Source organism: Anabrus simplex, chromosome 2 (genome assembly GCF_040414725.1).
Source record: "Anabrus simplex isolate iqAnaSimp1 chromosome 2, ASM4041472v1, whole genome shotgun sequence".
Classification (NCBI taxonomy): Eukaryota; Metazoa; Arthropoda; class Insecta; order Orthoptera; family Tettigoniidae; genus Anabrus; species Anabrus simplex.
In genome coordinates, this window is record NC_090266.1 from 170,131,330 (window position 1) to 170,155,872 (window position 24,543).

Here is a 24,543-nt window from a genome sequence, read left to right on the forward strand (position 1 = left end):
AATATTTGTCCCAATTTAATAATATAAATAAAATGTGGAACAGTAAATGAACTTAACCTCACAATAAACCGTATTCTCTTGCTGCTAAGGAATTATTAATAAAAGGCTGGTAAGGTATTTGTATTTCTGTATTCTGACCTTTTCTATTAAATTGTTGGACAAATTGCCCCTGATTATATAGTTAAGATTGTGATGTTTTTCAGCTGAAGGACTACAAAAATTCCAAAGTAGGGCAGGGCCTACTACATCTAGAATAAAAAGAAGTCATACTACCACCAATGGTACACAGATATTTTTCTGATTATGTTAGGAGATTTTCACTAAAATACAATCTACGTTGAAAAGTCATTTCAATAGCAAAAAAAAAAAAAAAAAAAAAAAAAAAAAAAAAAAAAAAAAAAAAAAAAAAAAAGGAGAGGAAAGAAAATTGAGACAAAAAGCTATGTCATGGATGAGGATCAAACTCACAACCATAAGATTATAAGAATTACTTTTTTTTTGCTTTATGTCGCACCAACACAGATATGTCTTACGGCGACAATGGGATGGCCTTAATTAAGGTATAGCCCCGGCATTTGCCTGGTGTGAAAATGGGAAACCATGGAAAACCATCTTCAGGGCTGCCGACAGTGGGGCTCAAACCCACTATCTCCCGATTACTGGATACTGTTCAACAACAATAAAGGTGTTTTAATTAAATCCATCTATTCAATACTTTTATTTTCACTTATAGTGGTTACATAAGAGCCTCCGTGGCTCAGACGGCAGCGCGTCGGCCTCTCACCGCTGGATACTGTGGTTCAAATCCCGGTCACTCCATGAGAGATTTGTGCTGGACAAAGCGGAGGCGGGACAGGTTTTTCTCCGGGTACTCCGGTTTTCCCTGTCATATTTCATTCCAGCAACACTCTCCATTCTCATTTCATAGCATCTATCATTCATTAATATATCACTTTGGGAGTGGCGACCCCATCGTACTAACAGCCTATATCTGCTTCATTCATTACATCCTTGACCCGGTCAATGACTGGAAAACAGGTTGTAGGTTTTCATTTTCAGTGGTTACATAAATAGACTATCAGTTAAATGGGACATGTTTTGCCCTCAATTAAGGGCATCTTCAGCCTAAAAACAATCATCAAGAGTACAACTAATATTAAATGTGGAAGCTAAAAGTTTAGCCAGTTATTAAAATTCGGGACATAAAAATGTGAAAAATGATACAATATATAAAGATGCTAATGGAAACACTGTCAATGATTAAACTATAATCTTGTCAGAGACTAAAACTTCTTCCATTAAAATTCTAATTAAAACAGTTAATTTAAAATGTTAGTGGAATACCAAAGTGGTAATAATATAAAGCCAACGACATGAGGGCATGAACACAAGCATATACATGATTGTCATAAATACAATATATCCAAGGCCGCTGATGAAACTCCCATGCGATGTACAAGATGAAGTAAGATTTGAGTTAAAGAAGAGATTACCCAGATTAGCTAAAGAGATTTATACTAAATTTGATCCTAAACAACAGAAAACAATAAAAAGCATGAAATCGAAAATTGAAGATAACAATATTATAGTAACCAAGGATGACAAGGGGGGTGCGATCGTTTTGATGGATAAACATATATTAAGAAAACTGAAGATTTTTTGAAAATAACAAATACACATTAGTGACTAAAGATCCGTTAGCTAAAGTTCAACGCAACTTAAAGGCCTTACTTAAAAGATCCACATCTCTCTTTACCGAACAAGAACAATTAAAACTTGTCAATATGAATCCTAGGCTCCCTGAAACTAGAGCTTTGCCCAAAATACATAAAAAAGATGTTCCGATTCGTCCGATAATCAATTGCCGAAATTCTCCCATGTATTATAAGGTCTCCAAATACATTCATAATTCATGAGTATGCTACATTCACTTTTAATAATCCAGCTATACACCAGATTACTAACGTATTCAAGAAACATAATTTTAATATAGCTTTTAGAACTACTAATACTAAGCAGTCCATATTCTTTAATCATAAAAAAGTTAATTATGACAAAAATCGTTATTTGGGATCAGGAGTATACAGACTCAAATGTACTCAGTGTAATTTTTCATATGTTGGACAGACTGGGAGAAGTTTTATGACATGATACATGGAACATGTTAACCCTTTGGCACTCAGCCTATATGCAGGTGTTTGCTCGAAGACACTCAGACCAATTTTTGTGATTTTCCAAAGCAAATTTACGAAAATTCAACACGTAAAGAGTTTAACACACATTAAAATAAAATTAATCACACTAATACAGGAAACTATAAGCATTTCAGAAATGAATATATGTTGGACGTATTGTTATTGGTTAAGCCCAAAAAAATTATTAAATTTCGAAAATAAGTTTTTAAAAGTAAATTATTGTTTTCAATGACAGAAAATTAGACATTGTTGCGTCTTCCTTCTTTACTCTTACACGCGGATGAAAGAACATTTAATTCTGAATAATTTGATATCAATATGATGTGTGTGCTGCAATTCACTCATGAAGCATTGCACAAAGTTATTCAGTGTACATGTAACGGTCATCGATGTCAGGGCCTCGCGGTCCGATGCACGGTGAGCAGTTACGACCGTGTCACTTCCCACATAACGGGAATCACTTTCTTCAAAAGAAGGTCATTATTACTGTCTAAATCATCTGAAAATTCATGGATCTCGGCCTCATTCGGCCTTGAATATGGCCTAGCCATTACTATAAAAAGATGACGCAAGCACGTGCAACAACGGAGTTATGGAAAGGAGTAAATTGTAGTTTACGAAGTGCATCGAACACACGATATACCAAAGAAACGAAATAAACTATAAACAAAACTCATAGCAAGATCAACTTGTTGTATTCATAAGCCAATCAAAACAGATCCACGCAATAACAACTTCAAATAACCACAACATAAACATTCACGCTCAGCAGATTTCATTTGTCGAAAATAAAAAAATATTTTGTAGGGCTGGTGGATATATCTGTTGAGTTAAACACAAATTCAACGCTTTAATGTACCGCCACGATCAACTGTTACGATTTAACAGCTACGCAAATGACCAAAATCCGTAAATAAGACAGAGCCGATGTATCGGCGCCGTGAGCGTTTTCGCCATAACCTCTCGCGCCGATAGATCGGCGCGCTGAGTGTGAAAGGGTTAACGCGGAAAAACATAGGAAATACTCAGCGATGAGTTTGCATATGATGGAGACTGGTCACAATTTGAATCCATAGAGAAAGACCTAGCGATAATTAGAAACATAGAAATAGGGAGAATGTTGAATGAATTAGGAAGTTTGTATATCTATTTAGATCAGACGTACAATAAGGAACAGAATCTTAATGGAACCACGGACAGTAAAAGTATGTTACATGAATTAATGCCGAAATTAATAAAGTCAGTTTGTTCGAATAAATTTAGGATACTTAATATATTTAATTCTTCATACTCTAATACTCCTCCCATACCTACAGATATTAGACCTACTTCCAGCAATACAGTTGACTCTGCCCCTTTGTCAGCCTCGTCACAATTGACTCTACCCATCCTCTCCCCCCTTTCACACTCCCCTATTCCTTCCCCTCCGAGTTCACTGCCGCCTCTGCAGCACAGTTACAACACAAGTCTCAGAGCCAACAGAAGGGCAGCAACCAACACAACAGTAGATAACAAATAACAACTTTCAACCAACACGTAAGTCCTCATCTGTTTCAAATTATGTAATCCGAATTCTCTCCTTACGTTCAACTTCTTAATTCATCTTTTCCTTCTCTTATAGAAAACATTATTTCAGTATCTACTGACATTTCCTGGCAAGGTTTTAGCCAACAGTATTACCTACCGGTGCTAAGCGCCACTTCCACAATTTTTCAACTGATGCCTCTGTCTCACTTTATGCTCACGAATTTCATCAGCGGCCTTGGACATATTGTAACTATGACAATCATGTTTATGCTTGTGTTCGCGCCCTCATGTTGTTGGCTTTATATTATTACCACTTTGGTATTCCACTAACATTTTAAATGAACTGTTTTAATTAGAATTTTAATGGAAGAAGTTTTAGTCTCTGACAAGATTATAGTTTAATCATTGACAGTGTTTCCATTAGCATCTTTATATATTGTATCATTTTTCACATTTTTATGTCCCGAATTTTAATAACCGGCTAAACTTTTAGCTTCCACATTTAATATTAGTTGTACTCTTGATGATTGTTTTTAGGCAGAAGATGCCCTTAATTGAGGGCGAAACATGTCCCATTTAACTGATAGTCTATTTATGTAACCACTATAAGTGAAAATAAAAGTATTGAATAGGTGGATTTAATTTAAACACCTTTATTGTTGTTGAACTGTAAATTTTCAATACGGATCAAAAATGAGATTTATAACATGTAATACTGGATACTGGCCGCACTTAAGCAACTGCAGCTATCGAGCTCGGTTATAAGAATTACATGTTGCCTATTGCACTACTGAGGCTTTGAGCTAAAGGTGTACAACTATAAGTTTTAAGCAGCTCTAACTTAATGACATAACAGAAATCTGCATTCTACAACAATTTATTTTTTAATGCTGTTTGCTTGCAGATGACAGTGTGGTGTGAGGAGCAAATGGAGAGGAAGTGCATGGTCAACTGGACATATTGAATTAATATATTGGTAATTATGGAACAAAAATAATTGCAGAGAAAAGTAAGACAATGGTGCTTACTTTAAAAGAAAGAGAAGGGGAAGGTATTGAAGAAACTGAGGGAAAAAGACTTTAAAATTGTAGAAAGCTTCAGATACTTAGGAAGCAAAGTGAGAAGGAGTGGACACAAAGATCAGCAAAAAAGATACAACAGGGAAACTATTTCAGCAACGTGAGGAACTAGATCTTGAAGAAGGAAGTGAAGTGTAAAGAGGTGATATAAATGTAACGTATGCAGTAGAGACCTGGACACTGATGAAAAGACAGGAGAGTAAAATCCAGGCCAGTGAGACAAATTTTTTAAGAAGAATGATAATACAAACAGAAAGGAAAGGGTAAGAAATGAAGATGTCAGAAAGGGAATTAAAGTGGAAAAGCTTTCCTACAGAATGGAAATAAATAAACTGAGATGGTTTAGGCATGTTAAGAGGATGGATGACAGAAGGATACTGAAGCAGATGATGGGAGACTAAGATTGAAGGAAGAAGAACAAGAGGTAGACCCAGACTAAGGTGGCTGTACTCAGACAAGGTTGTAATATAAGGTTGGTACTGTTTTTCAAATGGGCATTTTAAAGGGAAAAAGTCTCATATCTTCAGACCAATATGGTAAATTATAAACCATTTAGAACAAATCTGTGTTTATCTTCAGACCAATATGGTAAATTATAAACCATTTAGAACCTGTGTTTCCTTACAACAATTTGCAATCTCTACAGCAGAGAGATGGAGTATACAAGAACTACAAAACATAGTTTTGACACCAGATTAGCAGTACACAAGAATCACTGTACAGTAAAATACCACTATAACAAAATTTTGGGGACCTCTGAAATTAATTTGTTGTACTGAAATTTTGTTATACTGAAATAAGTCAATTCTTAAGAACTCGCCTAGCATTATATCCGTTAGTTATTGTTGTTTTTAGGGGCGGAACTACGAGGTCATCTGCCCTGTTATATCAGCTGCAGGATCTATATAACTTCAAAATACCATTATAATAATAAGAGTTACAGTACTGACAGATGTTTTCAGAAAATCTATTTTTACATTGTACCAGCAAGTCTACACACTGTTCCAGAACATCATTTTTTGAAAAACTATGTGATTTTCTTCTGAACAGATCCAGACAAAAAAGCTCGTTCCAAATAGTCACCAACCACTGCACATGAATTTAAAACAGATTCTGGCACATCACTTCGTGACACAAGAAAATCTTGAAGGCTATGTGCCATGTTCGTTGCCTGCTGAAGAGCCAAGCTCTGTCGATCACAATCATTTTGGGGGTTGTCTTCCTCTTCCTCCTCATCGCATGGATCTCTATCATTCATAATGTCCTCCAGAATTTCCTCATTGGTGATTTCTTTGTGGACTATTACATCACTATCTACATTGATGTAGTCGGTAAGACTTACCTAGATGGCACATCCAACGTTGTACACAAACGCTTCCAATTCTCCTCGGTTTCCACATCATCCAACACTTCACTTTCTGCGACGTCTTCTGTAAAAACCACTCCAGCTTTTCTAAAGCAGTTTGTGTTGATGTCTGCATTCAAGGATTTCCATGCAGCATTAAACATCTGCATTGCTTCCAATATATTGATGTTAATGTCTCTATTCGTGGCAACATTGCACAGCATTTGACGGACTACACGAGCTCGGTAATACCGTTGCAGAATTGAAGTTGTATTTGGAGGCAAAAATAAAACTTTTACAGGCTCCAAATGGCGAGGCACACAATTATGAGAAGAGCAATTGTCCAATAATAGAAGAATTCTCCTCTTTTCAGCCTTCATCCGATGTTCCAAGTCCAACAACCACTCTTTGAATAGCACAGATGTCATCCATACCTTAGAGTTGTGCCTGTATTCACAGGGCAGATGTTGCACCCCCTTGAAGCACCTTGGCTTCCCAAACTTCCCAATTATGAGAGGCTTCAGTTTGTCCGTCCCTGTGAAATTGGTGCACAAAAGAGCCGTGATACGTTCTTTTGAACGTTTGCCCCCAAAACACTTATTTCCCTTAAAATCAAGGGTTTTGTTCAGCATTAGTTTATAAAATAACGCAGTTTCATCTGCATTATAAATGTCTGCCAGCGAATATTCTTTCAAGGCATCCTTTAGAGTCTCCAGCCGTCATGAAGACGCAACTTCCTTCGGGGCATCGTTAGCTTCACCATTTATAATTTTGTGGGATATGCCATATCTCTTCCGGAATCTATGAAGCCAACCAGCACTACCCATAAACTCAGCTGACCCAAGCGAACGTGCGAAAGAACGTGCACACTCACATAACAGTGGACCATTTATTGGAATGTTTTTACTTCGCATTTCCACCTCCTTGTAGTCGGTTGTCCTGATCTTCTTATGCTGTGGACCTAGGGCATCAGCATCAATGCTTTCCTCTATCTTATATTTCTGTTTTTAAAAAAAGTAGGAAGTGTTGACGGGCTAATGCCATACTTCTTCGCTACATCTCCTTTCTTTCCGCCTTTCTCTACTTCCGCAAATATTTTACGTTTTTCACTCAAAGAAAACTGCTGTCACTTCTGCTTATCCATTTGCGATGATATGTACTTATTTATTTAACGAAATGCACACGAACTTTGCAAGTTTAATGATACAACCTTAACAGCAAGAAGAAGTAGTTCTCCAAGAGAGAAAGAGAAAACAAGCAGAAATCAGCCTGGATTTTTATTCATCTGATGCTATGATTGACCGCAGCTGGACCGGTCCAAATAATGACATGAGAAGTCAAAGAGAATGTGAGAAGTGCTTTGAATAGGCTTTGCGAATTAATACGAAGAAGAAACATGCAATGCATGATGCGACGAAACCATCGCGTTTATTGGTGGATTACAAACATTGCGATCCTATTCAGCCAATAGTGAGATGTCTTACATTGGTTGATGGGCGAAGCCTATTGGTTGTGCAAAGCGTAGCGTTCATTGGTGGATTGCAAACTTGGCGCTCCTACTCTGCTAATAGAGTGACGTCTTACATTGGATGACAGGCGAAGCATATTTATTTATTTATTTATTTAATAGCGCACAAATGTGCATTAAAAGAAAAATACATTAATCTTTCACATATTCTAGTGAAGATTTTGTTCTCTTGTTGCACTTGCTGAAATGATAGCGATTGCAATGTTTATCACACAATGTACACAATGTAGGGAGGGACGGTTCGTGAAAGTCTGATCGCCGGCATAGACGATGGTGAAACCCATGTACCGCCAGCCTATTTAAAGCACTTCTCACGTCATTATTTGGACCGGTCCAGCTGCGGTCAATCATAGCATCAGCTGAATAAAAATCCAGGCTTATTTCTACTTGTTTTCTCTTTCTCTCTTGGAGAACTACTACGTTTTGCTGCGTATGTGAAAGCTGCATTCTTATTTTCAAATCTTCCAGTAAAAAAGTTTCTTTGGATAATTCATATGCAAGTCGTGATGGTGACATCTTGGAGATGCCCAGTGTTCGTTTCAGAAATCTGGCCTTTACATTTTCAATAGTTCGAAGGTCGGACACCGTTAGTCTTTCCCAAATAAGTTCCATACCACATGTGAGAACTGGGTGAAGCGTATTGGTTACACAAAAGCGATTGCCTTCTCAATCGCGTACGGTGCATATATGGAAAATGGCGATCATATCGTCTGAATAACGAAATAATGTAACAAGAAAAATGTTGGTCATAAAACAGGATGAATTTTGGTTTTAATTTGAGAAAATATGGTAAAACTGGTAAAGAAAAGAGCTCAATTTTAATTCGTTAAACTGAAACTATGAAATTTGTTAAAATGAAATATTTTAACATACAACAAATAGGGAAAAAGGAAGGGACCAAAAAAAAATATTTGTTATTCTGAAAATTTTGTTATACTGGTGTTCGTTACAGCGGAATTCTACTGTAACTAAAACCAGCAAGATAAGCCTGCTATAGCAGAAAATGCAATCAACGATCTGGATAACAAAATAAAATTTGGATCCGATGTTCTGATTATTATCAGCCACCAATCTATGGTCACATACACAGGTCACTGAAATAGATAACATTTTAATAACTTTAAAAGCAAGGAATTGCAATACTCATCAGCAGAAAATAACTCTGTTTCTATTTATATACAGAGGTCATTTCAGCTGGGCAGCCAGATTATAGTGAAAAACTGTACTGTATAATATGTGAAATATAAAGACTTTAAAAATATGCAACCTCAGTACAACAGTCAGGTGACAATTGATCATCAGTTCATTCCATAAATATAAGAATAATATCTAAGACTAAAGATACCCTAAGTTAAGCTGTCAAAGTGGTCATCAGTAAAGAAAAGAAGCATAGGCCACTGAAACTCTGATACTACTTGCAACAGTAAGATGGAGTTTTAAACATGAGTTCTCACTCAAACAAGAAACATGAGATTCTGTGACCATCTATATATATAAAGTAACTTGTCCTGACTGACTGACTGACTGACTGACTGATTCATCATCGCCGAGCCAAAACTACTGGACATAAAGCAATGAAATTTTGAGGATACATTCATAATAAGATGTAGGTGCTCGCTAAGAGAGGATTTTTGGATATTCCGTCTCTAAGGGGGTGAAAAGGGTGGTGAAAATTTAAAATGAGTGTATCTATATCTCAAAACGTTAAAGGTTTACAGATATAAAAATTGGTATTTAGAATCCTCCTTAAAAATAATTGGTGTTGGGGAGCTCCTTTAAAAATAAAGAAACACGTATCTTTTTGTTTCCAGAAAATCCAATTATTGGTAGGTGAAAAGGGGGGTGAATTTTTAAAATGAGTGTATCTATATCTCAAAACTTTTAAAGTTTATAGATGTAAAAATTGGTATTTAGAATCTCCTTTAAAAGTAAAGAAATATGTATTATTTTGTTTTCGGAAAAAACTAATAGGAAGGGTGGAAAAGGGTGAAAAAGGGGTTGAATGCCTTAAATGAGGCTACTTATATTTCAGAACATGAAGATATTACAGACCTGAAAATTGCTGTTTGAGATCTCCTTTAAAAATAAAGAAACACGTATTTTTTGTTTTTGGAAAATCCAATTAATAGGGGGTGAAAAGGGGGTGAATTTTTAAAATGAGTGCATCTATATCTCAAAAGTTTTAAAGTTTAGAGATGTAAAATTTGGTATTTAGAATCTTCATTAATAATAAAGGAACACGTATTTTTTTGCTTTCGGAAAATCCCAATAAGAGGGGAGAAAAGGGGTGAAAAAGGGGTAGAATGCCTTTAAAGAGAATACTTATATCTTAGAAACTGAAGATATTACAGACCTGAAAATTGGTATTTGGGATCTCCCTTAAAAATAAAGAAGCGCGTATTTTTTTGTTTTTAGAAAATCTAATTAATGGTGGGGGTAAAAGGGGGATGATTTTTTAATATGAGTGTATCTATACCTCAAAACTTTTAAAGTTTATAGATGTAAACATTGGTATTTAGAATGTCCTTTAAAAATAAAGAAACACGTATTTTTGTTTTTGGAAAATCCAGTTAATCGGAGGGTGAAAAGGGGGTGAATTTTTAAAATGAGTGAATCTATATCTCCAAACTTTTAAAGTTTGCAGATGTAAAAATTGGTATTTAGAATCTTCATTAATAATAAAGAAACACTTATTTTTTTGTTTTCGGAAAATCGCAATAGGAGGAGTGAAAAGGGGTGAAAAAGCGGTTGAATCCTTTAAGGAGGCTACTTATATCTCAGAAACTGAAGATATTACAGATCTGAAAATTGGTGTTTGGGATCTCTTTTAAAAATAAAGAAACACGTATTTTTTGTTTTTGGAAAATCCAATTAAGGGGGGGTGAAAAGGGGGTGATTTTTTAAAATGAGTGTATCTATATCTCAAAACTTTATAGACGTAAAAATTGGTATTTAGAATCTCCTTTAAAAATAAAGAAACGCGTATTCTTTTGTTTTCGGAAAATTCCAATAGGAAGGGTGTAAAAGGGTGAGTAATGGGTTGAATGCCTTTAATGAGGCTACTTATATTTCAGAACCTGAAGATATTACAGACCTGAAAATTTGTATTTGGGATCTACTTTAAAAGTAAAGAAACACGTACTTTTTCGTTTTTGGAAAATCCAAATATTGGGGGGTGAGAAGTGGGGGGGGGGGGTGAATTTTTAAAATGAGTGTGTCTACATCTTAAAACTTTAAAATTTACAGATGTAAAATTGGTACTTAGATTCTCCTCTAAAAATAAAGGAACACGTCTTTTTTTGTTTCCTTAAATCCCAATAGGAGGGGTTTAAAAGGGTGAGAAATGGGTTGAATGCCTTTAATAAGGATACATATATCTCAGAAATGAAAGATATTACAGAACTGACAATTTGTATATGGGATCTCCTTTAAAAATAAAGAAACACGTATTTTTTAGTTTTTGGAAAATCCAATTAATGGCGGTTAAACAGGAGTGACAAAATGGAGTGAATTATTTGAAAGACTATATCTACAGAATATCTTGGAAATGTAAAATGTTACAGATGTAAAAAGTGGGTGTTTGGAATCTCCTGTAAATGTAAAGAAACATAGGTGATTTGTTTTGGGAAACTCCACTTAAGGGGAACTCAAAAGGGGTGAAATTTTAAAATGAGAATTTTTACAGTATATCTCAAAAAACTTAACATGTTACGGAAGTGAAAAATGGTATTTTTTTAATCTCTATTAAACATAAAGAAACGTGTATTTTTAGTTTTCGGAAATACCACTTGGGTGGAGCGCGGGGGGGGGGGGGTAAAAGTGACTGAAAATGGTGTTGAATTCTTTTAATTAGGCTACTGATATCTCAAATATGAAGATGTTACAGACGTGAAATTTGATATTTGGAATCTGCTTTAAAAATAAAGAAACACGTATTGTCGGAAAATCCAATGAAGGGGGTGGGGGGTGAAAGAATTGAAAAATTAATTGACTTAATTGTATGAGAATACATACATCTAATAAAAACTAAAGTTGTTACAGACGTGATAATTCGTATTCGGATCTCCTTTAAAAACAAAGAAAAACGCGTTTGGGGGGGGGAACCATCTTGGAGGGCGGGAGTGTAAAGGAGTTGAATTCCTTTAATGAGGACACATAAATCAAAAACTGAAGAATTTTGAGTCGTGATAATTGGTATTTAGAAGATCCTTTACTATTAAAGAAACAAGTATTTTTTGCGGGAAAATTCACTTGGGGAGGGGGGGGGGGGGAGTAGTGTGAAATGAAGTGCAAAAAGTAAATTATTTTTATGGGGGATACTTATATCTCAAAGCTGAAGGTAATAGACGTGAACATTGGTGTTTGGAATCTCCCTTAAACATAAAGAAAGAAGCCTTCTTTTAATTTTTCTTGGGGTGGGGGATGTGGCGGTAAATGAACTTAACGGCGGTGGGGTGTAGAAGGAGGTGAGACTAATTGATTTTACTGCTATTAATGTACTTATAAGGATCCTCCGTTGCTCAGGCGCAAGAGTGCCGGCCTCTCACAGCTGGGTTCCGTGGTTCAAATCCCGTTCACTACATGTGTCATTCGTGCTGGACAAAACGGAGGCGGGACAGGTTTTTCTCCGGATACTCCGGTTTTCCCTGTCATCAGCCATTCCAGCAACACATAGTAGTAATAATAATAATAATAATAATAATAATAATAATAATAATAATAATAATAATAATAATAATAATAATAATGTTCCGGACCATCGTCAAATGTGCGGACTGCGCTGGAAACGGCTCCTGGACGGGTATTGACTAAGAATGCATCCCGGCCGTGGGTCAGTGCCGCCAAGGCACCCAATACGACACCACACCGGATCTCCTAAAGGCTTTTAACCATATTAAAAATGATTACAGGAAAAGATGGCACAGATTTACGGACCCAACTGACTGGGAGGTATACCTGAGCCTAACCCGGGAAGTACGAAATCGATTGCTGAAAAGGAAGATTGAAAAAATGGGAGGTAACATGTAAAATAATAGAAAACGAGTCAGATTGGGAATTATGGTGGATTCTCGCAGAAAACGAGTCAGATCGCGAATTTCGGAGGATTATATATCTAAAACAATAAGCATTCAATTATAAATTTCAGTATAATACCGTAGCGAAGCACGGGTATCTTGCTAGTATACATATATGGTGACATGGAAAGATTTGCAACTGCATTCTAAAAATTTTTGAAATAATAAAACATGACAGTAAATGTCTACAATATTCTTACTGCAGTCTGCAATTTACAAGAACTTGTGTTTGTAGTATTCTTCACCCAGCAAACTGTTACACAAGATAAGCAATAAAACTACTCATACTTGTGCTATCTGGCATCAAAAGCTTTGATACGTCAAGGAGAGTGGCTGTAAATTTAATGCTAGTTTTCGCTTGATCTGGCAGTATAATGAACAAGGTAAGTCAGCTAAGATGTTCATCTCAAATAACTCATAACTGTTGAAGATATTGAAAAATCGGTTTTCACGCTCAGTAATGTTACCAAAGTGCTCATTATCAAACTTACAGTACTTTTCCAATATGTCAGTACCTGCAGAGATAATATCGTACACATGCAAATACTACACGCATATTTTTTTCTCATATTTAGCAAAGAAAATCTTGAGTGGACACATTATTTGAAATAAGACTGATACTGCTTCAACTCAAACAATGGATCCTGTTATACTATAGCATTTTTCAGCCTTGGTTTGTGTGGCATTAGTAGCATGCTTGAAGTGTGAACCACATATTAAGTATGGCTTCAAGTTCTCATAATCGCTTGTTTTAGGCTAATGAAAGGCTTAGGGTTACTGAAGATGCAAAGTACATTGGAAATCGCATAGCAGGAAGAGAGTACAATGTCAGAGAAAGTTGTACTCACAACTGGCTAAAGAATAAAATGCTACTTCAAAAAACAAATAGTAATCACGGTGCATTCTGCATAACACGGTCTTATACAGCTAATACCAGACAGTACACTCATTACAAGACAGGCAAAACTAGCCGATTACAATTATCACGGGAAGGTATGCAAATCGCATAATAATCCTGATTCAGCGGGTCAGTAGGATTAATTTCTCGTAAATAAAACACAAATTAAGATCAATTTAAAAAAAAAAATTCTCTCCTAAAATTTGGGTACGTGGATTATTTCATGACACAGACTATTTGCATATATATGGTAGTACTACACCCTTTTTTTAAATGGAATTACAATATTTTCTACACTTAGCATTAGGGATATGAAGATTGCAAATTCAGGAGGTGTGATTATTTTCAAAATCTGACAAGTACTTCTACAGGAAATGGAATGTCTATGGAAAAACAGATACGTGATGATTTTTAAGGGATGTTCCATTTAAAAACCAAAATTAGTACCATGATCTCAGCAGATATTGACATCCTGGAAAAGTATTGCAATCTGATTATAAGTCCTTAGGTAACATTATTGAATGTGGAAAAAGATTTTTGATAACTTTAATGGTTTACAAATATTTGAAGTAAATATTCTGTATTATAATGTAAAGTGGCTGTAAACTTGTATACTATTCAGTTACGCTTTTATTTCAAAATATTACAAGTCAACAACAAATTTAAATTGAGTTTTTCATTATAATAAAAGTATGAACTTCCATTGAATGGACATATACAGTTAGTGTGAGGACTGCATGTTATGGACCTATGAAGCTTCCACAGAAAATCAGAAGCAGAAACATGGGCATTCAGACATAAATATACCGTATTTACTCATGTATTAGACCCCTTTTTTCCCCACTTATAAGCCAAAAATAATAAAGTGGGGTCCAATATGCGATAACCTCAAAATTTTGTGCAGCGAACACATGACTTCTAGGTTATAAAGAGCTATAAATTGTACATGTAAACATTCTATACTATTATTTAACAAACTTAGAATGTATCTACGTTATACTGGCTATTTTTGTCAGAAGGCAGTGTTTCTAAACGTAAAAAGACAAAAAATGGTGAACACAAATTTTAGGCCTATGGTATGTATAAAAGTCCGTTTTAGTTAATCATATCACGTCATTCGTTACATCTCATTAATTCCTCTAGTGAGGTTGACGTCAGGAAGGGCATACGGCCGTAAAAACTCGCTACGAAGATTCGTCTCACTCCATACTCGATCCCGTAGAAGAAAGGGATAAGGGTATCGTGTTATCATATAATTAAATATTCATACAAAAGAACTTAATGGCCAGTCATTTGTCTCTGTCAGTTCAGCAGTAGGCCTATCACACAGTAAACCTGATCACTGCTTTCATTTGAATTATCGCCCTGCACCGTCAACTTCCCTGCCTTGCTACCGGTGTGTCGGCATTCTAAGTGACGTCATCTTCACTGCTATCTCTCGTCAGTCGCGTCAGCCATGCTTCATTGTTCATTCTCTTCGAGCCATGCGCTGAAATCAAGAGCATGCGAGGTCCCGTCTTTTTGAACCTTTTAAAAATAATTTTGTTCCCGATTATACAGTCTAAACAGTGTAAATCTATTCCCAGATGGTCTCTGATATTCCCAGTTGGTGTATATGTAGCAGAAGCCACTCCTTCCGAATAAAGCCGTACTGTAGAAGGCATGCCAAACCATCAGCTGATAACTAGCGTATGTTACGAGTTGTACTTCTAAATGTAATACATAGTAACTGGAAACATTCTTTTGATAACTGCGGCTGTTGAAACACAGAGCCTTATTTTTTAGTATATTTCATGCTTGTTCTCTACATTTATCACATCAGGATTTGCATAAACTGCTGTCCATGTGATAAGACAGACCACGTTGTTTAGGTTAGATTAGATTAGATTAGATTGTAGGTTAGGTTAGATAAAAATAAATAACAGGAAAATATACCGCATTTATGGATATCTACAGGTGTGGCGGTAATGAGTTTTATTATCATAATGTTTAATTTTGTACGTTCGTTGCCTCTTTTTTTATTAACGCATACCCTAGTATGTTTTGTTTGGCGTCTCCAAAAATCGTTTAAAGTACGTCGGGACATAAAATTATTATTATTTGTTAGGTACGTTGGCGAGTAAAACGATTGTTTGAATTGGATAGCTTTTATCACGTTTTAAACTTACTTCTCTCCAAATATATACCTATAATGGCCCGAGTTATGAGATATTAAACGACCACTTTGTTAATGATCTCGCCTGCTGTATAAATAGCAACAACCACGAATATTTCTCAACTAAAGTAAACTCGTTTCCTCATCCCGAGGTGATACAGCTCTTTTTAGACACACGCCTAGTGGAGGGGAGTTACAGTTACCGCTTTTACCACGTATCACCCTTCCTGTCATTCGTAAATATCTGGCAATACATTACTGGGAATCTAAGTCAGCCCCCCCCCCGAAAATAGCAACTAATTGTGCTAGCCATTACGCTGGCGGACATTATTAACTACAAAACAAAGATATATAGCATGACTGATGCATGCTTGCAATGGGCGGGTTGGACACGAAGCTAGGCCTATTCATCTATTTGTGCGATGTCATCAGAGCTGCAGTAGACGTACGCTACAGAGGCGGACATTTCTTAACTATGAAACACAGATGTACTACATGGATTCGACGCGTTTTTCATTGCGTAGGTCGTACGGACGAAACTATTCACAAATTTGTGCGATGTCATCAGAGCTGCAATAAGACTTGCACCCGCTTCGAAGCGGAATCGTCATCGTTCTCTGACGAATTACGTTGGGGGGTCTTATAGGCGAGATTTTTTTTAATTTTCTTCGTCTTGAAAAGCCGGGGGGGGGGGGGTCTAATACACGAGTAAAGACGGTATTATCCTTAACATGTTACTCAACAACAGAGCACAGGTCATTTATATGTAAGTTACTTTCATACACAACTTTACAGGGATTTATTGTTCAACAAGAATAGTATGTATAACAAAAGGTGACTACTCCAGAAAATTTCACAGAAAATGTCAAATAAAAGAATAGTTGTAGACAGTAATCATACGAAACTGTACCAATCAACAGTGAAATGGATTCACACTTACTTGTTCAGTTTCAGGAGCAAACTTTGCTGTGGATTCCAGTACCTGTGTCACGTGCACATCTGCCGTTTCCCTGGAAAAATAATATTTGAAGAATCACTGTACAGTATCTGTTTAAGGAAATGAAGATTTTAATCCACAATCCACCAGCTAACCATACTACAGTAGTATCCCACTAACTCGACCCCTGTTAACTCCACATACTGTATAACTCACCAACATGACAAGCACCATTTTTCTCCTTTTTTAAAATTGCTAAATGATTTTTGCTGGTCAAGCAGAACATTATCTTTTAAATAATGTGGTCTATTAATACTAGACTGTAATACTGTAGTTTCTAACCTTGCTAAACAGTGCAAAAAGTATAGGCATATTTTAATTACAGTACTGTATTATTTTAACTGCAATACTGTATTATGCATCTGAATATCTGCATATTTTTATGTTTTATTTGCTACGGTATTCAATTTGTATGCCTTTCCCTTTGTGACTGTAATTCATGGAACTGCCTAACAAAATTGGTGACAGGTTCCGTTCTTTTTGTGGAAATAATTGCAATCTACCCCATCCCCTCCTTCAGAAGTAGGTATACCCTGTCAATCAATGCTCAAATTCCTTTCTATTCTTGTCAGCCATTAGTGGGCTTCACTGCAGACCGTTCCCTACTGTAAGCTGAACTTTGAGTTCATTGTCACTACAATTTCTCAGTTTACATCCAGGTTTACAAGTTTTGTGTTGCCTGTTCAACTGACAATGTCGAATGAGAAGAAAATAAAACAAATTAACACAATGGAAATGATATTAGATGCCTTACAGAGACTGGACAGAGGGGAAAGTGTTAATAAAATTGCCATGGAATTAGATGTTGGAAAAACTACCATAATAGGGTGGAAAAAGAAGAGGTGTGAGAAAAGTGCCTGTATTGATAGTTTAAATGAAGGAAGCATGAAAAGTGGCTAATATGAAAAAGTGAGTGAGGTGCTTTATTTGTAGTTTAGGCAGCAAAGGGAAGAAGTAACAACTAATTCAGGACCTACTTTGCAAGTAAAAGCCCTCAAATGGTATGAGGAATTTCAAGAAGAGGTGCCTCAATTTACTGCTAGTATAGGGTGGCTCAACAGGTGGAAGAAGTGCTATGGCATCAGATAGTTAAACGTTTGAAATGAAAACTATCTGCCAACTTTGAAAATGTTAATAAATTCAAGGAAAATTGAAAAGAAGCATCTCTCTGGGGATCAAGTTTACAACTGTGGTGAGTCTGGACTGAATTTTCGAATGGTGTCTTTGAAAACATTTGCATCCAGGGAAGAAAAATTGGCCCCATATTAAAGAAATAAGGAGAGACTTACAATTTTGGCATGCAGAAGTTAACAATAAGCTCAAACTAGTGCTCATTGGTAAATCAAAAAGTCCTTGGGCGTTTAAAAACGTTGTAAGTTCATTAATGGGACTGACACCTTGTATGATTGCCGTTGGTACAGGAATCGGTGAAATGCATGGATCAATGGAACAATTCTTGAGACCTGGTTTTATAAGGAGTTTGTTCCATTGGTAGAAAAGTTTCTAAAATCGAAAAATCCTGCCAAAATTAGAACTTCTCATTCTCGACAATGTCTCATCCCATCCTCATGTGGAACAATTAAGAGACAAAGATATAAGAGCTATGTTTCTCCCTCCTAACGTAACACAGATGTGTCAACCAATGGACCAGGGCATTTTTGGATGCATTGGAGAAGAGATACAGAAGTATACTTCTTTCTTCTCTTGTCTTAGCCATGGAGAAAGGGTGTGTCATGATCGATGAACTAATGAAAATAGACATGTTTGACGTAGTGGAGTGGATATTGGAATCTTGAAATAAAATCGAGCATTTAAGCCTCGTTCATTTCAGGAGAAACTTGCTGGACCATTCAGGAAACAAATTTCAAGAAAGTGGGGAAAGAGACAGAACATTGTGAAATAGTGGACTTACTGAAGAAAATTCCAGGCTGCGGAGATGTTACTGGTGATGATGTTGGAGAATGGGTGAAACAGGATACAAACTGTGAACTTTTAGATACTGGAATAGTTGCACTAGTGAAAGTGAACAAAGATAAATATGAACATGAATCAGAAGATGAAGAGACTGAAGGCAACGAAAAAGTAAAACACACGACTCACAGAGAAGGACTAAAGGCCGCTGAAGGAATGCTCTGTTACATAGAGGAGCAAGGTGCATCCGCTATGGACATTTTGTTTCTCTGTCACTTATGTGATGAAGCTGGACGAAGACAAAAAGAGTGTTAAACAGTCAAGCATCACAAAATGTTTTCTACAAAGGATTAGTCATTTTGTCAGTTTTTATAAGAGTTTTTTAAATTTTTAACAATTATTTTAGGGGATGATGTATTTTTCTGTAACCTATATTGTACTAGAACTTTCATTACAGTAATATGCAATAAAATATTATCAGTAGTGAATATCCCACCTCTTATTCTGTAAAATTCAAAGTTTCAGAAACTTGACACCCTCTCAGTCCATTAGGTCAAGTTTGCAGGACTCTACTGTATCCACATATCCACATATACATAATTGGTCTTTGATCAATCTTGATTCGAACATTAAAAAGTTCCCACGAAAAAATCATCATTTGATTTACAACAAGTAGACTGCAGCTATCAAGCTTGGTGGTGGTATGAATAACCTAAAACTGATGTTTAATTTGGTGCATTGGAATACGGTGATAGTCAGGCACTGCAGTTTATCTCATTTTTGCAGTCACTATTTTGTGTCAAAGATTGAACAGCACACAACTTTGTCCGTCAACGGAGTTACTCCCATTAAGAAAATAAGAAATAAACAAGAAATGATACGGACATACTGTCTACTACTCGTAAGAAATCTGTCTCTAATACGCACCAACATTGACTCTCCTGATTAATTCAGCTCAATGGCTAAATATTTAGCGTGCTGGTTGACCCAGGGCATCCCGGGTTTGTTTCCAGGCTGGAACATTGATTTTAACCTTCATTCATTAATTCCAATGGCTCGGGGGCTCTGTGTGTGTGTGTGTGTGTGTGTGTGTGTGTGTGTGTGTGTGTGTGTGTGTGTGTGTGTGTGTGTGTGTGTGTGTGTGTGTGTGTGTGTGTGTGTGTGTGTGTGTGTGTGTGTGTGTGTGTGTGTGTGTGTGTGTGTGTGTGTGTGTGTGTGTGTGTGTGTGTGTGTGTGTGTGTGTGTGTGTGTGTGTGTGTGTGTGTGTGTGTGTGTGTGTGTGTGTGTGTGTGTGTGCGTGCGCGCGCGCGCGCATTTTAGTATAATCTTTAACCAGGTACCTGGTAAAAAAATAAGGTTTTGATATTGACTGAAGATGCCTCACAAGAAGAGGCGAAACATGTCTCATTATATTTCAACAATGTTGTAACTCACATGTTAACATTCTACATTGTATTGAATAGGTGGTAAAATAATAATTTCTTATATACATTATACGATGTCAACTCAAAAAAACCTGCACCAGGCCTCTTCAGAGTCCACACGGCATTATTATTATTATTATTATTATTTTTTTTTGCTAGGGGTTTTACGTCGCACCGACACAGATAGGTCTTATGGCGACGATAGGATAGGAAAGGCCTAGGAGTTGGAAGGAAGCGGCCGTGGCCTTAATTAAGGTACAGCCCCAGCATTTGCCTGGTGTGAAAATGGGAAACCACGGAAAACCATCTTCAGGGCTGCCGATAGTGGGATTCGAATCTACTATCTCCCGGATGCAAGCTCACAGCCGCGCGCCTCTACGCGCACGGCCAACTCGCCCGGTATTATTATTATTATTATTCATGCTGCTATATCTCGAAGATACAGTCCGGAAATCATGAACGTTACCGTAGAAAAAGGAATACACATAGACTCAGATTACTACGTATCAGTAATCAAGTTTTGGCCAATCCCTCTCAACAAAAATAAGAACGAACCTACCATAATTCGCTTTGACACAAAAAAAAAAAGCTCAGAGAAAGAGAGAATGAATTCAAAGAACTTGCCCAACCAGTGGAAAAAGACTTCAACAGCACGAGAAAGCTGATGATACAAGCTGCAAAAGGAGTGGCCGAAATCAAGAAGAGAAAGAAGCACACGTGGTGGAACGATAACTGTGAGAAGACCTTAGGGGATCGTCTGAATGCCTGGAAAAAGTATTACACATCTAAAAAAGAAGAATACTGGAAGATGTACAAAACACAACAAGCATAAACAGCAAAAATAATACGCAGTGAGAAACACAAGTATGAAAAGGAACTACTGGATAAGATAGAACAAGACTTTCATAGATGTGAGACCCGTGAATACATGAGAAATTTTAAAAAGAAGGTACAAGGATACAAGGCACCTTCCCTTTGCTTTCTAAGAAAAGATGGAACTCTTGCAACATCAAATGAAGAAAACTGCAAAATCTTAGCTAAGTATTTTAACGACCTTCTAAACTGCGAAAAACCAGCCAACCCCATCAAAACAAACAAACCAGTGAGCCAAAACCTGCCATCTTCTCCACCAAATCACGATGAAATCAAACACCACATAAAGAGACTGAAAAATAACAAGGCTCCTGGTGAAGACTCCATGATTGCGGAACTGTGGAAGCATGCCCTGGAAGAAGCAATTGACATCCTACACCAAACTATTGTAGATATATGGGAAAAAGAACAACTACCAGAGGACTGGAAGCTAACCTTGATCCATCCTTTAAACAAGAAAGGAAATATAAGAGATGTGAACAATTACCGTGGAATTTCTCTTCTGTCAGTAGCCTACAAGATCCTGTCACTATCCATCCTTGAAAGACTAGAACAGCAAGTTGAACACAAACTCGGGGAATACCAAGCAGGTTTTCGGAAAGGCCGATCAAGTGCAGAACAAATACTTAACCTAAAAACCATAAGAAGATACCATATGCTGAGAGGTCAAACCTATGCATCTACAGTTGTAGACTTCAGGAAAGCATACGACATCGACCGTGATGTGTTGCTTAACATCCTTGCAGAAATGGGAGTCGATGAGAAACTGCTGGTGATAATAAGGGCAACACTAACTAATACCAAATCCAAAGTAAAATTCCAAGGATGTCTCTCTGAACCCTTTGAGATCAAGACAGACGTTCAACAGGGAGATGGGCTGTCACCTCTTTTGTTCAACTGTGTACTTGAGAAGGTAATACAAGAGTGGCAAAAGACGTTAAAAGAAAGAAACCCTTACAAACCCGTAAGGATTGGGACAAAGAAAAACGGAGTGGAAATAGATAGCTTAGTGTTCGCTGATGATATAGCCCTTATGACAGAAAATTTTGAAAGTGCAACAGAACAGATCAATGTGTTGAAGGAAGTAGCAGAACAAACAGGTTTACAAATTTCCTTTCAAAAGACAGAAGTAATGTCAAATATCAAAGATGATATAGCACAACTAAACACCAAATATGGAATGATAAACCATGTTAGTAAATTTACCTTGGGGAATGGATTGACAAAGAGGCCATAGCAGCAAGAATCAAGAAAATGGAAGTCATTTTCCAAACCACCCGCAACATATACAACAAAAAGTGCTTTTCCCTGAACACAAAAATTCATCACTACAACACTGTCATCAAACCAGTATCGCTGTATGCATTTGAATGCCTTATCCTGTCCGAGAAACGTTTGCTTGTGGATTTAGAGAGGAAAGAAAGAAAGTCCCTCCACACCATACTTGGCCCAAACTACAAAAATGGCATCTACATTAGAAAATCCAGGCAAGAAGTATACTCTAAGAAAAAGATCACGGACACAATGCGTAAAGGCAGAGTTCGCTTCTACAGTCATATACCACGGATTATCGACTCTTGATGGACGAAATGTATCTTCAGTATATTTGACTCAAAACCAAAAACAGCAATGCCATGGTACGTTAATGTCAAGAAAGATCCTAAAGAACCGGGCCTACAAGCAAAAGATGCACAAGACCAAAATCTTTTCAGAGCAGCCATCAAGACTTTTGGGACTTTCCGGGACAAAAAACGGGCAACTGGTGCTAAATGGACAGAAGAATGTCATGCTAAACACAGTGAGCTAATGAAGACGATGTGGATCAAGCGAAAAATGAACAAATGCCAGAATGTAAAGTGATGTTTATCGTGGTCCCTAGTTGGCCGATTAGCGAAGTTGAATTATTATTATTATTATTATTATTATTATTATTATTATTATTATTATTATTATTATTATTAATTATTATTATTATTATTATTATTATTATTATTATTATTATTATTATTATTATTATTATTATTATTATTATTATTATTATTATTATAGTAGTTCTCAGTCTCCTTATTCATGAGAACTCATTTGTTTCTCAATTATATTCCAAACAGGGGGCTGCCTATCAAGGCAACAGGAGTGTGCACAGTTCACCCAGAAGGATGGCAGTTTGATTCCCCACCAGGAAGCTGAGAATTTAGAAATGAGACTTCCATTTCTGGAGAAGTACATGGACCTGGGGTTCACTCAGCTGAGATTAAAAATGAGTACCAGGTTAATTTCTGGGGGTAAAGGCAGCTGGGCACAGTGTTAATCACTCTATCCCTCACACTGCCAAGGTTATGGATAGTGGAAGCCTTCACCTTCCACTACTTCAGGGACATTCATGACCTGTGCAGAGATGACTTTGCTTTGATTATTTACATCTCATACAAGGGATCAAATACAAGAGAAAGGCAGCTGAGATACAGTAGTCATTTGAATTAGGTATCTTCTGATATTTGCCTAATTTACACCTGGTACATGTTGGGATGATACAAAGTTATAAGGCAATTACCAAAAATTAGCATTGGATAATCACACACATTAGAGTAATCTCACACAAAGGGAATTGAAAATCCTATTATCAGAGAACCAAAGCTTAGAACATTGTCTTGAAGGGTTTTAAGTAACTTTCAGTTGAAGGCTGAGACAGGAGGAATGCTGGACTGAATATGCATTCCCAGTTATGTTTCCTTTACACCATTAAAATATATATATGTATATATACCTTTTTCCTTCAGTTTCAAAGGTAACTACTCCTCTCTTCTTCAGTTTCTTCTCTTTCTCGATTCTAACTCTCTCCAGTCTTATCTTCTCTTCTTCTTCCTGTGCCTTCTTTAGTTGAAAGAGTTTCCTTTCCTCTTCAGTAAATTCTGGGGTAGGAAAAGAAGAAACAATTTAGAGAAACAATGAATTTTTTTTTTTTTTTTTTTTTCCAGATGCACTTCAAGTCACAAAAGAATAGTCACATCAGTGTGTAGGCCTAATGATCATTAAGAATACCTTGAACATAGAGCTTGGCTTTAGTAGTGGCCACTCCAATTTCACTAGTAGCTTTGCATGTGTAGACTCCTTCATCCTCAGCAGTAGCACGTAGAATTGTGCAAGTTGTTTTGTTTTTCCTTATTCTAATTTGCACATTTTTAGTATTGTGGAGTATCATATCATTCTTGTACCAAACAACATCTGTAAAGAGAAGGAACAACTTTCAGTTTCTAACCTGTAGAAGATGGCAACTTTCAAGTAATTTCTCAAAACTTCATAAAATATAGGTAATGTGAAGTAAACCTAGTTTTCCTTGAGAAAGGAAGAATGCCAAACACCAGAAAACTGAATAGGTTATGATTATAAAAAGAAAAAGGAACTTAACACAGCACAAAAATTACAATAATTCTTAACATAAAACTGTCAATTGTATTAAATAAGTTCTGGTAAACTGTACTTCAGAACTAGATAGTCCACTACATGGTTAAGGTTTTATCTAATTGCTAATTGCTTTA

At 36.5% G+C, this 24,543-nt stretch overlaps 1 protein-coding gene across 5 annotated transcripts in view; it reads right to left on the bottom strand.

The window, feature by feature from the left end:
- Positions 1-24,543, bottom strand: part of LOC136863970 (titin) — a 348,159-nt gene that overhangs the window by 287,853 nt on the left and 35,763 nt on the right. For all 5 annotated transcript variants that reach the window (XM_067140439.2, XM_067140437.2, XM_067140436.2 and 2 more), the window contains exons 12-14: positions 24,047-24,229; positions 23,772-23,916; positions 16,743-16,812 (exon numbers count right to left, since the gene is read on the bottom strand). In XM_067140439.2, the coding sequence (XP_066996540.2) occupies positions 16,743-16,812; positions 23,772-23,916; positions 24,047-24,229 (398 nt within the window). The remainder of the gene's footprint in view (positions 1-16,742; positions 16,813-23,771; positions 23,917-24,046; positions 24,230-24,543) is intronic.